A 13,049-nucleotide genomic window follows, 5' to 3' on the forward strand; every position below is an offset into this window, starting at 1 on the left:
GCAACCACTTTCTTCATTTGCAGCTGAATGATATTTCATTTTCTCTAGATCTCTCCAGTAGAATGCTTACCACATATATGATCAAAACCTTGTTCCATTTCATAAACTAGGGCTGTATATATTCTCCCACCAACCTGTTTTCATTCTTTACGTTGAAAATAGGCAAACCATTAATAGTAACTCTCATTGTAAAATGATTCTTTTTTAAGTTGTTCAGGAAATAAACTTGTAGAAAATTTGAAGCTATAGACTAATTTAATTTATATGATTTCACTCCTTTCATTTCACCTATACTTCTGAAGCCATTACATAGAAACATAGAAACATAGAAAATAGGTGCAGGAGTAGGCCATGCGGCCCTTCGAGCCTGCACCGCCATTCAATATGATCATGGCTGATCATCCAACTCAGTATCCTGTACCTGCCTTCTCTCCATACCACCTGATCCCTTTAGCCACAAGGGCCACATCTAACTCCCTCTATAGCACATTAGTGTGTGAAAGATAGAAAGAGGGGTTCCAAACAATTTTTATCGATTTTTACAGCATACTGATTGAGATAGACATTTACAGTGATGATGATCTTAATTTCATGAAAAGAAAAACTCAGTTCTCCTGACATTGCAGCCCGATTAAACCTTCAGTAGCTTAGCGCTAGTAGCAACTAGGGATTACATGCCTTTTAAATTACATCCAACGTGATATTATTCTACGTGATATAACTTTGCTCACTCCAAACCGTCCTTCCAAAAGTACAATGCTGTGATTTAAAAAAAAAAGTGTTAATTGTTAGTCATCTTTATGAAACGCATGCCGCCTTGATTTGGATTTGGTTGCAACAGTTCAGCCGGAATCCATTGATGAGAGCTAATGTCGATGACGGAATTGAGGGAGGAACCACAGACACTACACTAATTGACGTTCGCTTTCCCCATATATTCTGAAAATGCAAGGCTTTGGAACCAGCAACGTGTTAGATAGCATTGATACTGATCCATGCGAAGATAAAGTTCTTTTCATCTTTATTTTAAAACAAGAAGTTAGAAACTTTGCATATGTTTGCGTATTTATGAAAGGCGAAGATATTTATTTTATGCTTCATGAAGACTGAATAATAATTTGAAAATTAAGTTGCAAAAGAGACAGACGAAAAGCAAACAAAGATCAAAAGATGTCCAGTCACAGGTAAGTAATGCCTCCCCTATCCTGGGGTATTTTATAATGTAAAATCAACCTTCATTAATCCAATGATGTCTATGTTTTTTTAAATAAACTTTTATGGAAACCAAATGATGTTTAAAATTAAAGTTCAAATTTCAAGTTTAACATCTTAGAAATAATGGAAATGGATTGATATACCTGTGCTCCCCTCAAAGGGAAGGCAGGTGGATTAATACATTGACAGAGAGCTTTGCTCAGCACTCACTAACTATAATGACCCCAAAGAGCCACTTTGCTCTGTTATTACCAGCTTACAGTTTAAGGAGGAATCATTTGGCCCATTTTTTGCTTTTAATGTTTAAGCCTCTAAAGGCACAGGTACAGTTATTTTGTAAGGTAGTTTATTTAGCGAATGCAAAGTCCTTTAGCCAAGCAGTTGCCTCTTGATCTGCTGTATGAAGGGTGACAAGTCCTCCTTTGAGTCTTTGTTGAGGGCATGCTTCAATGATGTGTTGCATTGTTTGCTGCTCTCCACAAGCACACCGTGGGGTTGGACTGCTGCCCCATTTGTGAAGGCTGGCCAAGCAGGGGCCATGTCCAGTCCTGAATCTATTCAGCGTCGTCCACTGCTTCCTTGGGAGATTGGTGCCAGGGACCGGTAGGGTGGGGTCTGACACCAGATGTTTATTTGGGACGTCCTTGGACTCCCATTCCTTTTTCCAAACTGATTGGATGGTGAAATCAGCTGGTGGTGGGTTCTTCCAAATTGGAAGTCGAGCAGTGGGTGGGTTGAAGATGTCCATGTGAATTGGCAGGTGAGGGGAGTTTTTGGTCTGTAAGGTAGTGTGTAACCGAGACTGAAGGTGATTTTGTGGAAGAAAGCTGTCACCATCCATGACTGTTCTATACAATTCTGGATCTCACCCCTTGTGCATAACTGCAGCATCCACTCTCTGGAGAGGTTTGTAATTTTCCTGGATAGTTGCTTTTCACAAACTTTTATTTTAAGTTAAAGTACGAGGAATTTTGATTGAGCAAATAATACAGGTGTTTTATTTACAAGTATAACTTATGTGAGGTAACTTTTTGTGAGGTAACTTTTTTATTTCCCCAAAGACTTTGTGGGAAGACGTACACTAACTAGTGAGCCATAGCGATCGGGATGTTAGCTTTCAGCAAGCTCACTGCTGGATTGGACATTATTAATGATCCAGTAACTCCATATTGGAATGTATATGGGCAGGAATAGGAGCACGATCAAGTTTGATGGTGATGTATTTCTTGTCATAAATTACTAGCTGTAGATTAGCTTAAATAATCTGATATTTATTGAAATTAAAAACATGCAAGCAAGAGTGAAAGCTTGCATGGCACATAAAGGTAATTTTCCAACCAGAATCTCACCATATTTCCAGTCTACACATTGAACTGTAATTCTTTCAGGATCATTCTCTACTGTAATAGAAAATGTCTATGTGGAGAGCAAGTGGCAGGCCTGATATTCATCAAGAAAGCAGTAATGATCAAATGTTCAACATTATTTTAAAATAATATTTTACCTTATTGCAAGTTATCTCAGTTTAAAAACACATGGTTGACTAAATTAATATCCTTTGGTCATGGACGATGTTATACTTGATTTGTTATACTTGAAATAGGTTAGATAATTCCTTACATTTCCTGTTAATAAAGGTACATTTGTGTTTGTTTTAGACTGAATCTGCACCGTTTAATTTGGGGAAGTCTCATTCTTCAGTTGCTGGTTGTTTATGAGCATGCCCTTCCTGCCTCCAACATCAGCTTGCAGACATTCATTGGCTGTGCTGTGAGAGAGTTTAGATTCATGGCCAGGAAACCTGGATGTAAAAAACTGCGAATAACCACGGATGCATGCTGGGGACGTTGTGAAACCTGGGAGGTAAGCTAGGACTCTTTATGGGGCTTTTTCACGGGGCGACTTGACGCAAGAGTTAATCAGAGTTTAACATCGTGGGAACCTCGTGCGATAACAGTACGGCATTCGTGGACCACCGTGGACCACCGTGGCGCTAACGGCAGGTAATCGTGTAACTTGGTGACTCGGGAGAAAATTCAAGCAAGTTTGAATTTCTCCAAGAGTGACTTGTACACTTGTGGTTGAGCATTGCAACATTATATGAACGTAGTGGCCAGTGCGATATCCGTGCGATATCCGTAATAACTCTTGCGGTTACCGTGGGAACTCCTGCGAACGGTGAACCCGGAAGCTGGACAGAGGGGACAGAAGGTGAGTAAAAATTGTCTTCTGTGGGATTGAATTTAAAAAATAAAGATTTGCATCCGCATATGGACATCAACTTATTCATGAGTTATGTTAAGAATCTTTAAAAGGGACTTTACTGAAAGGTCCCGCATTTTTAGGGTCCGTGAGAAAATTTTCACATGTACTTCTTTGAGAGATACAGCTCGGAGTCCTCGCCGACTAGCGATCAATGCCTTTCCGAAGCAGGGTCCGGAACGCTACCAATCAATGTTCTCCAGAGACCCGTGTAAGGAGTGAACTGCACATGCTGGTTTAAATTGAAGACAGACACAAAAAGCTGGAGTAACTCAGCGAGTCAAGCAGCATCTCTGGAGAAAAATAGGTGATGTTTCGGGACGAGACACATCTTCAGACACAATCCCCCCCCCCCCCCCTCTCCCCCCAACTCCCACCCACACACACAAATGCTGGAGAAACTCAGCGGGTGCAGCAGCATCTATGGAACGAAGGAAATAGGCAACGTTTCGGCCCGAAAAGTTGCCTATTTCTTGTGCATGTGTCGGAAGGAACAGCAGATGCCGGTTTAAAGAGAATGCTGGAGTAACTCGACGGCAGGCAGCATCTCTGGGGAGAAGGAATGGGTGACATTTCGGGTCGAGACCCTTCTGATATGTTGCTTGTCCCGCTGAGCTACATGTTGTGTCTATCTTCGTTTTAATCCAGCATCTGCAGTTCCTTCCTGGCCGAACCCGATTGAAAGATGAGAGGCTGGGCGATAGAGCACTGGGTGTGACAAGGATCAGGCTTCAGTAAGCAAAGTAAAGAGAGGTGGCAACGTTATGGAAATGAAGCGGGTAATCCGAGTGATGGCGAGACGGTATCCTCTAATGTGTCGGAAAGAACTGTAGATGTTGGTTTGCGCCGATAATAGACACAGTAATACTGGAGACAGACATAAAATACTGGACGGGCAGCATCTGGATAAAAGGAATGGGTGACGTTTCGGGACGAGACTCTGAAGAAGGGTCTCTAACCGAAACGTCACACATTCCTTCTCTCCAGAGATGCTGCCCGTCCCGCTGTGTTACTCCAGCATTTCGTGTCTATCTTCCGTATGCTCTGTGATGGTCATCTCGGAGTCAAGTGGCAACTCTGGTCTGTAGACACGAGGAACTGCAGATGGAGGAATCACGAGCAAAACACAGAGCGTTGGACGAGCCTGACCCTTTGAGTTCCTCCATCACTTTGTGTTGAAGTCAGGTCTGGACATTGCTTGGCTCAGTCTCGGGCGCCGGCTAACTAGGAAGGTCGAGTCAAAGTCAAAGTCAAACGTTTGCGGCCTGATGTTCCCAATATTTAATTGAAATCATTAATAAAGTAAATAAATAGATACCGGTCTAATCAGTATCTACGGGATTGGACAGGCTAGATGCAGGAAGAATGTTCCCGATGTTGGGGGAGTCCAGAACCAGGGTCCCAGTTTTACAGTCTACCGTGGGAACTCTTTAACTCAGTAAAGTAAAGTAAAGTAGCCTTTATTGTCATATCAGCGCACAGGCAGCAGTTGATTGTTGCTCTATTCAGTTTCCCAGGGGGTCGGGACGGGACTGGAGTTGGGAGGGAAAGGTGGGGGAGTCGAGGGAGAGGAGGGGGAGACAGATGGGGGTGTCTTCATTTACTGGCGGCGGGTGTCTGTCACTGAAACAGGCAGGTGAGATTTCACATCCACCTTGTGTGTGCCTCTCTCTCTCTCTCCCTCTCTCCCTCTTACACAGGCTGAGAGACTCTGCCTCTGTGAGTGTACGTCTCTTTCTCCCCCTCTCCCACACACAGTAAGACCGAGGTACTGTGCTCAGTCCATCTGTGTCTCCCACATACACAGTAAAACATGTCTCCAAATGAGCCAATTCAACCAAGGGAGGATATTTATAGTGTGTGAAAAAAAAGTGACATCATTTGTGCCACGTGATGATTTAACAACACTTCACAATGTTCATTCAAGATTTAACGGGAAAGCTCGGGAGACGGACAAGTCACTCGCACAAATAACAGAAATGCCGAGTACCGTGGGAACTCTTTATCTACCCCCCATTATATCGTGTGATATCGTGCTAGACCACGACCACTTCACTCTGGTTACATCTTGCGTCAAGTCGCCCCGTGAAAAAGCCGCATTAGACTTAGATTTTAGAGATACAGCGTAGAAGCAGGCCATTCAGCCCACTGAGTCCACGCCAACCAATGATCACCCCATACACAAGCACTATCCAACACACGAGGGACAATTTACAATTTACACAAGCCAGCTAACCTACAAATCTGTATGTCTTTGGAGTGTGGGAGGAAACCGGAGCACATATATTTAAAACATTAATTTATTAATAATAGCATTTATTTTTCTGGTCACTCGACTTTAATTTAAAGCATACAAACCCTGTGAAGTTTTAAGCAAGATAATTTGGTGTAAAATTTGCTTCCTCAATTAAGGAAGGACATATTTGCCAAAGATTGGTTGCAACAATTCCTAGATTGAAATCCTTGTCCTGAGGAATAATCCACAGATTGACCACTACTCAAACGCATCGGGCAATCTCAGTGAAGCAGGGATAATTATTGTAGATAAAAAGAACTGCAGATGTTAGTTTATACGAAAGATAGACACAAAGTGCTGGTGTAACTCAGTGGGTCAGGCAGCATCTCTCGAGAGAAGGAATGGGTGGCGTTTCGGGTCGAGACCCTTCATCTGATCCGAAATGCCACCCTTTCCTTCTATCCAGCGATGCTGCCTGACCTGCTGTTACTCCAGATGTTTTAATGTCTATCTTCGGTGTAAACCAGCATCTGCAATTACTTCCTACATATTTCTTCCTACATATTTCTTTCAAATACACATGCAGTATGTCCTGACTCTGTAGGGGATAGGAGATGATTTTGGGTCGGGAACCTTGTTCTGTCTGAAGCCACTTTGTGTCTAAGTTTAGAGAAAATTCTTAGTTGGCTTGAGAGAGGGCATACCGAGAATCTATTGCTTTTTGTTGGAATATCTAGAACTTGTTTTAGAATTAGGGGTTGGCTAACAAATACTAGGATGGGGAGAAATCCCTTCATATGGTGTCTTATGAATCTGAAATTCTTTATTCCAGAATGTTCTGGATGTTTTGTTAAGATCAAGCTTTTTTTTGGCAGAGAGGGCATCCACGCCTGCATGCCATAGTCCACTGTGAGGTGTGAAACATTATTCCGCTCTATTTCGGCCCCATTTATTTGTAATATCGAGCTGATGCCATGCACATGCCATGTTTCCTCTTGTGGTCCCATTTAAGTCAAGTCAAGTCAAGTTTATTTGTCACATACACATACGAGATGTGCAGTGAAATGAAAGTGGCAATGCTCGCGGACTTTTGTGCAAAAAGACAAACAACCAAACAACCAAACAAACTATAAACACAATCATAACACACATATACCTTTACATAATAAATAATGGAAGGAAAAACGTTCAGTAGAGTTAGTCCCTGGGGAGATATGCGTTTACAGTCCGAATGGCCTCTGGGAAGAAAATCCTTCTCAACCTCTCCGTTCTCACCGCATGGCAACGGAGGCGTTTGCCTGACCGTAGTAGCTGGAACAGTCCGTTGCAGAGGTGGAAGGGGTCTCTCATGATATTGTTGGCTCTGGAGTTGCACCTCCTGATGTATAGTTCCTGCAGGGGGGCAAGTGAAGTTCCCATAGTGCGTTCGGCCGAACGTACTACTCTCTGCAGAGCCTTCTTGTCCTTGGCAGAGCAATTCCCAAACCAGATGGTAATGTTCCCGGACAAGATGCTTTCCACTGCCGCTGTGTAGAAGCACTGGAGGATCCTCGGAGACACTCTGAATTTCCTCAATTGCCTGAGGTGGTAAAGGCGCTGCCTTGCCTTACTCACGAGTGCTGAGGCGTGTGATGCCCATGTCAGATCCTCAGAGATGTGGACTCCCAGATATTTAAAACAGTTCACCCTATCCACAGGATCCCCATTTATCCTCAATGGAGTGTACGTCCTCGGATGATGTGCCCTCCTAAAGTCCATGATAAGGTGAGATAAGGAAGAATTTCTCCTCATAGGGTTGAATGATTTTGGATTCCCTTGCCCCTGACAGCTGTGGGAGCTGATTCCTTGAATGTATTCAAAACTGAGATATGGATTTTTTAATCAGTGAAGGTTATGGAGAAAGGGAGGAAACAGGCTTGAGGAATGTTGGATCAGCCATGATCTTATTTAGAAACTTTGAGAGGCGATTTGTCTACTCCAGTTCTCGTTTCTTATGAATCCATGGTCTATAGTAGGGTCGACAAAGTGATGGAGTAACTCAGTGGGTCAGACAGCATCCCTGGGGAACATGGATAGGTATTCAGGTCGAGACCGTACATCACACTGATATTAACCAGCATCTGCAGTTCTACATTTCTACATCTATAATAGGGTCTTGTTGGCAAACCATATGCCAACCAGTTTTAGCGTAAAAGTTAGAACTTTAGGCTATCTTACATTTTGAATACTTGAACGTATATTGTACTCTATTCCTCTTATTGTTCCTAAGATTATTTTTGTAAGCATTGTTCTACAATTCTGTTTCCAGAGACCGATTCTTGATCCTCCTTACATTGAAGCATACCACCGGGTCTGTACCTACAATGAAACCAAGTCTGTGACTGTGAAAATGCCCAACTGCCTCCCTGACGTAGACCCGTTCTATACCTACCCCATGGCATTGCGATGTGACTGTGACCTCTGTTCAACCACAACCACCGAGTGTGTGACCTTGTAACATTTCGCAACTTTGCCCAAGAACTAAAAAATGATGCCTCCACCGAAAATTACTTATGTTTGGAGAGCATTGATTCATTGATTGAAAATGATATAGAAAAAAACAGTACATGTTGCATAATAAAGCTTCTTTGCTGATAATTTAATTTTCCTGGATAAGAAGTAACATTGTTCTTAATAAAAATGAAATAATAATATTTGAAAGTGATACGATCGCCTGCATAAAAAATACTGAGTTGCAAAAATATGTTTCACAATTTTTTTTTAGGCATGCTTCCTCAGCTAAGAAAAATCAAATCCTTGAAAACTAATTCAACCCTTTTCTTCATGAGCCATAGAATCATAGAGTGGTACAGCGCAGAAACATGCGCTTTGTCTCAGATGTCTAAGTCGACCATTATGCCTATCTATACTAATTCCGCTTGTCCACATTAAAATCATATAACATTTATTCCTCAGATCCCCTTTGAAACCTCCTTCTCACAAATTTTAGACATCCCGACCATGGGAAACAGATATTTGTTACATATCTTTTCTTTCATAAACCTTTAACATGTTACCTCTCACTGTCCTTTGCTGCAGAGAAAACACTTCCAACCTATTCAGTCTCTCCTACCTTCCAATCCCGGGAACATCCTTGTGATTGTTTTTCTGCACAATCATGTCTTTTCGATGGTGTGGTGACCAGAATTGTACACAATTGTAGCTAAACTCTTATAATCACTGCCCTAACCAGAAGGCAAGCACTGCATGTGTCTTCCTCATCAACCTGATCACTGTGTTTTCAGGGAGCTAAGTTCTTGTACCCTAGGGTGTCTCTGTTCTGCAACACTCCTTGCTATTTAATATGTTGTGCCCTGCCCCTGTTTAATCTCCCAAAATGTATCACTTCACATTTGTCCGAGTTAAGTTCCATCGGCCATTCCTTGGTCCACTTTCCCAGTTAATCTAGATCCTTAGACAATTGTCTTCGTTGTTCACCATACCACAAATTTACTAGTCATGTCAACTGCATTCTCATCCAAAGCATGAATACATATTACAAACAAGCTTGATCCCTGCGACACATCACTATTTACGTCTCCAAACTGAAATATAACTCACCACTACTATCTTCTACCTCATATCTCCACAGAAGAGCAACTGGTAGAGCTACTGCCTCACATCGACAGGTTCGACCCTGACCTTGGGTGCGGTCTGTGTGGAGTATGCACATTTTCCCTGTGACCGTGTGTGTTTCCTTTCGGTGCTCCAATTTCCTTCCACATCCCAAAGGCGTGAGGATTTGTAGGTTAATTAGTCTTTGTAAACTTGCCCCAAGTGTATAAAGAGTGGATGAGAAAGTGGGATAACATCGAACTGGTATAAATGGGTGATCGATGGTCGCCGTGGACTTTACTAATGTTGCTTTACTAAAACCAATTTTATATCCAAATTGTGAGCTCAGCCTGGATCCTCTATGTTCTAAACTTCTGAACCAGCCTGCGACATAGGACCTTGTCAAAGGCCATGCTGAAGTCCGCATAGACAATGTGTCTTCATCAATCCTCTTGGTCACCTCTTCAAAAAACTCAGTCAAATTCATGAGACGTGATTTCTTCGTTGTAGCATGTAGACTTCCCTAATCAGTTCATGCCTTTCCAAATTAGATTAGATTAGATTAGATTAGATTCGATTCGATTAGATTAGATTAGATTAGATTAGATTAGATTAGATTGGATTAGATTAGATTAGATTAGATTAGATTAGATTAGATTAGATTAGATTAGATTTGATTAGATTCTTTAATGACCACACAGTCAAGCTGGTGGAATTCAGGTTCAGTACAGGATGTTACAAGGTAGGCTGATTCCCGTCAAACATAACATAAAACACAACATCATACAATATACAGTACATGCATGGGGAGGATATGTGCTGTTGTCATAGTGTGTTCAGAATTCGGATTGCGTGTGGGTAAGAACTGTTTTTAAATCGAGATGTCTTGGCGGGCAGTGAGCTGTAGCGCCTTCCTGATGGCAGCAGGTGGAAGATGTGGTGAGCTGGGTGGGAGGGATCAGAGATGATTTTCTTCACCCTTGACACGGACCGTTTGTGATGGAGTGATTCTATTGATGGAAGGGGAGTGCTGATGATTTTGGATGCTTTGTTAACAATGCGCTGTAATTTATTACGGGAGTGAGTGTCTAAACTGCTGAACCAGACTGTAATTGATGAAGTGAGCATGCTTTGGATGATGGCTGTGTAGAATCGGATTAGGAGGTGTTTCCTTACTCTAAACTTCTTGAGCTGGCGGAGGAAGGAGAGTCTTTGGTTGTCTTTTTTGTAGATGTGATTTGAATTGATTTTCCATTTGAGGTTATTGCTTATGTGAGTGCCAAGAAATTTGAATGAGTCAGTGGTGGGTATGGGTTCGCCTGAGATGAGTAGGGGGGTCTTGGGTTGTGCCTTACGTCTGAGAATCCCTTCCAATAACTCTCCCATCACTGATGTAGGGCTCACTGACCTGTAGTTGTCTCTTATTCCTGCTGTCTTCCTTAATAAAAGGCATAATATCAGCTATCCTCTAGTCTTCTGGTACCTCATCCTTGGATGATGAAGGTACAAGAGTCTCTGCTGAGGTCCCAGCAATCTGCTTACTTGCTTCCTGTAACATCCTCCTCAGCCCCCCTGGGGAGATATCCACCTTTATGCATTTTGGGACCTCCACCAGCTTCATGTTGCCTGCATACCCCCATAATGTTGAGATGATCCAGGATAGTTTTGTTCCCTCTTCGCCAGTTCCACATCCATGTCAACACGGGGGCACGGTGGCACAGCTGGTCGTGCTGCTGTCTCACTGCGCCAGAGTCCCAAGTTCGATCCTTACCTTGGGTGCAGTCTATGAGGTGTTTGCACGTTCTCCCTATGGCCACGTGGGCTTCCTCTGAATGCTCAAGAGCCAAGAGTGTTTTATTGTCGTATGTCCCGAACAATGAAATTCTTACTTGCAGCAGCACAACAGATGTGATCTTATAAATGTATGGATATATTTCCATTCTAGTTGTTCAACGACTTGTGCAATTGTAAATTAAGATAAATATAAACCACAAACAATGATAGTGCGCCTCGATAAAGGCCGTGGCCCGTAGAGAAGCTTTCTGGCCGCACGGTATAAATTAATATAAATATAAACATAGTGTATTGTGTACTGTACAACTAGCAACTTTTGATGTAACTTGAAACTACATTACATTCTTTGGACAGATGAATAGGACAAACAAGCTAACTAAAAAGATCAGAGAATATTCACAAATTAAGATATATCAACCTACAATATGAAAGGGAGAAGGTGAAATCGGATGTGTCGGTATTACAGCTGAGCAAAGGGGACTGCCGAGGCATGAGGAAGGAGTTGGCAAAGATTGACTGGAAAAGGGCTTTAGTAGGAACTAGACCAAGTGCAGACCCGTTGGGTCTGTTCCCCCAACGTGCGATTGAGGGGGGGGGGTGGGGTGTGGCATGCGGCGTCATACACATTAACCACCCCCCCACACACACTAACTACCCCCCTGCACACACGCTAACTACCCCCCTTGTTAATATATTAATATTATTAATTTGCTCCTTTTACCTCATTATCGCCCTAACTACTGACGCATAGCCCCCAACTCGTAGGCGCGTCTAGAGAGGGAGGGGGGGGGTAGAGTGAGGGCAGAGAGAGAAGGGGGGGAGGGAGAGGGAGGGGGAGAGGGAGGGGGGGAGAGAGAAGGAGGGGCGCGGAGGGGAGAGAGAGGGGGGCGGGAGAGGGGGGAAGAGGGAGGGAGGGGGAGAGGGAGGGGGGCAGAGGGAGAGGGGGCAGAGGGAGGGGGGGGAGGGAGTTGGGAGAGAGGGAGTTGGGGGAGGGGGGAGAGAGGGGAGGGAGGGAGGAGGGGGAGAGGGAGGAGGGAGAGAGGGAGGGGGGGCAGAGGGGACACAGAGGGGGGCAGGGAGGGGGGGGGCAGGGAAGGGGGGGACAGGAAGGGGGGGGACAGGGAGGGGGGAACAGGGAGGGGAGGGAGAGAGAGGGAGAGGTGGGGGAGAGGGAAGGAGGATGGGGAGAGGATGGGGGAGAGAGAGGGAGAGGGTGGACCTGAACTCGGTGAACAGGCAGGTCGGACAGGGCCGACCTCGGGGGATGTGGAGAGCCTCGTGTCCCTGCAATCAACGGAGAAATTTCAGGTTTCCCAGAGGGAGTAATGCCCCGCGCGACAATAATTGCCGCCGCCATGTTCAAGCCGGTGACCGGCTGTGACCTCCAGTGAACTCCCGATCTGCAGAGCATTTTGAGAACGGGGGGGGGGGGGAGTCCAGCTGTGGGAGGCGTGGTATGAGCGTACGTGTGCTGGCCACGGGGCTTTAATCCACAACGGCGGGGGGGGGGGGGGGGGGGGCGGCGCCTGGAGGCAGGTGGGCCTGGATTGGTCGGCATGTGGGCATTGTGACGTCAGCAGCTGCTGAGCGCCGTTTAGATTTAAAAAATTGAGTTTTGTGATCAATTTTATTTAAAATCTGGGGAAATAATTGACCAAGGAGTGGATTTCTGAACTCGTAAGTTAAATCCCTAACGAAATGATAAAAATCTCCGCGTTTTTGCGTCTGGTTTTCGAGGAGATATGTTTCACATGCAAAACCACACACACACACACACACATGGACACACAGACACACACAGTTTTAATAGATACTAAACCAAGTGCAGACCCGTTGGGTCTGCTCCCCCAATGCACCCGTTCCCTATCCGTAGCCCCCATGGGAGACGTGGTCCTCCAACTCAAGCCGTTCCCGAACATAAGATTCCAACACTCAGCAGTGCGGCTGC

The 13,049-nt window shown here is 44.2% G+C and overlaps 1 protein-coding gene across 1 annotated transcript; it reads left to right on the forward strand.

The window, feature by feature from the left end:
• Window positions 1-1,170: 1,170 nt before the first annotated feature.
• Window positions 1,171-8,210, forward strand: gphb5 (glycoprotein hormone subunit beta 5). Its single transcript, XM_033026472.1, has 3 exons — window positions 1,171-1,184; window positions 2,874-3,078; window positions 8,022-8,210. The coding sequence occupies exons 1-3, from the start codon at window positions 1,171-1,173 to the stop codon at window positions 8,208-8,210; spliced, it is 408 nt and encodes a 135-aa protein (XP_032882363.1).
• Window positions 8,211-13,049: the final 4,839 nt, after the last annotated feature.

The sequence above is a fragment of the Amblyraja radiata genome, chromosome 9, assembly GCF_010909765.2.
Source record: "Amblyraja radiata isolate CabotCenter1 chromosome 9, sAmbRad1.1.pri, whole genome shotgun sequence".
NCBI classification, from domain to species: Eukaryota; Metazoa; Chordata; class Chondrichthyes; order Rajiformes; family Rajidae; genus Amblyraja; species Amblyraja radiata.

Excerpts from the sequence above, each read along its gene's own strand:
- gphb5 (XM_033026472.1), top strand. Across the intron at positions 3,079-8,021 it reads GACGTTGTGAAACCTGGGAG|AGACCGATTCTTGATCCTCC; the intron begins GTAAGCTAGGAC and ends TTCTGTTTCCAG.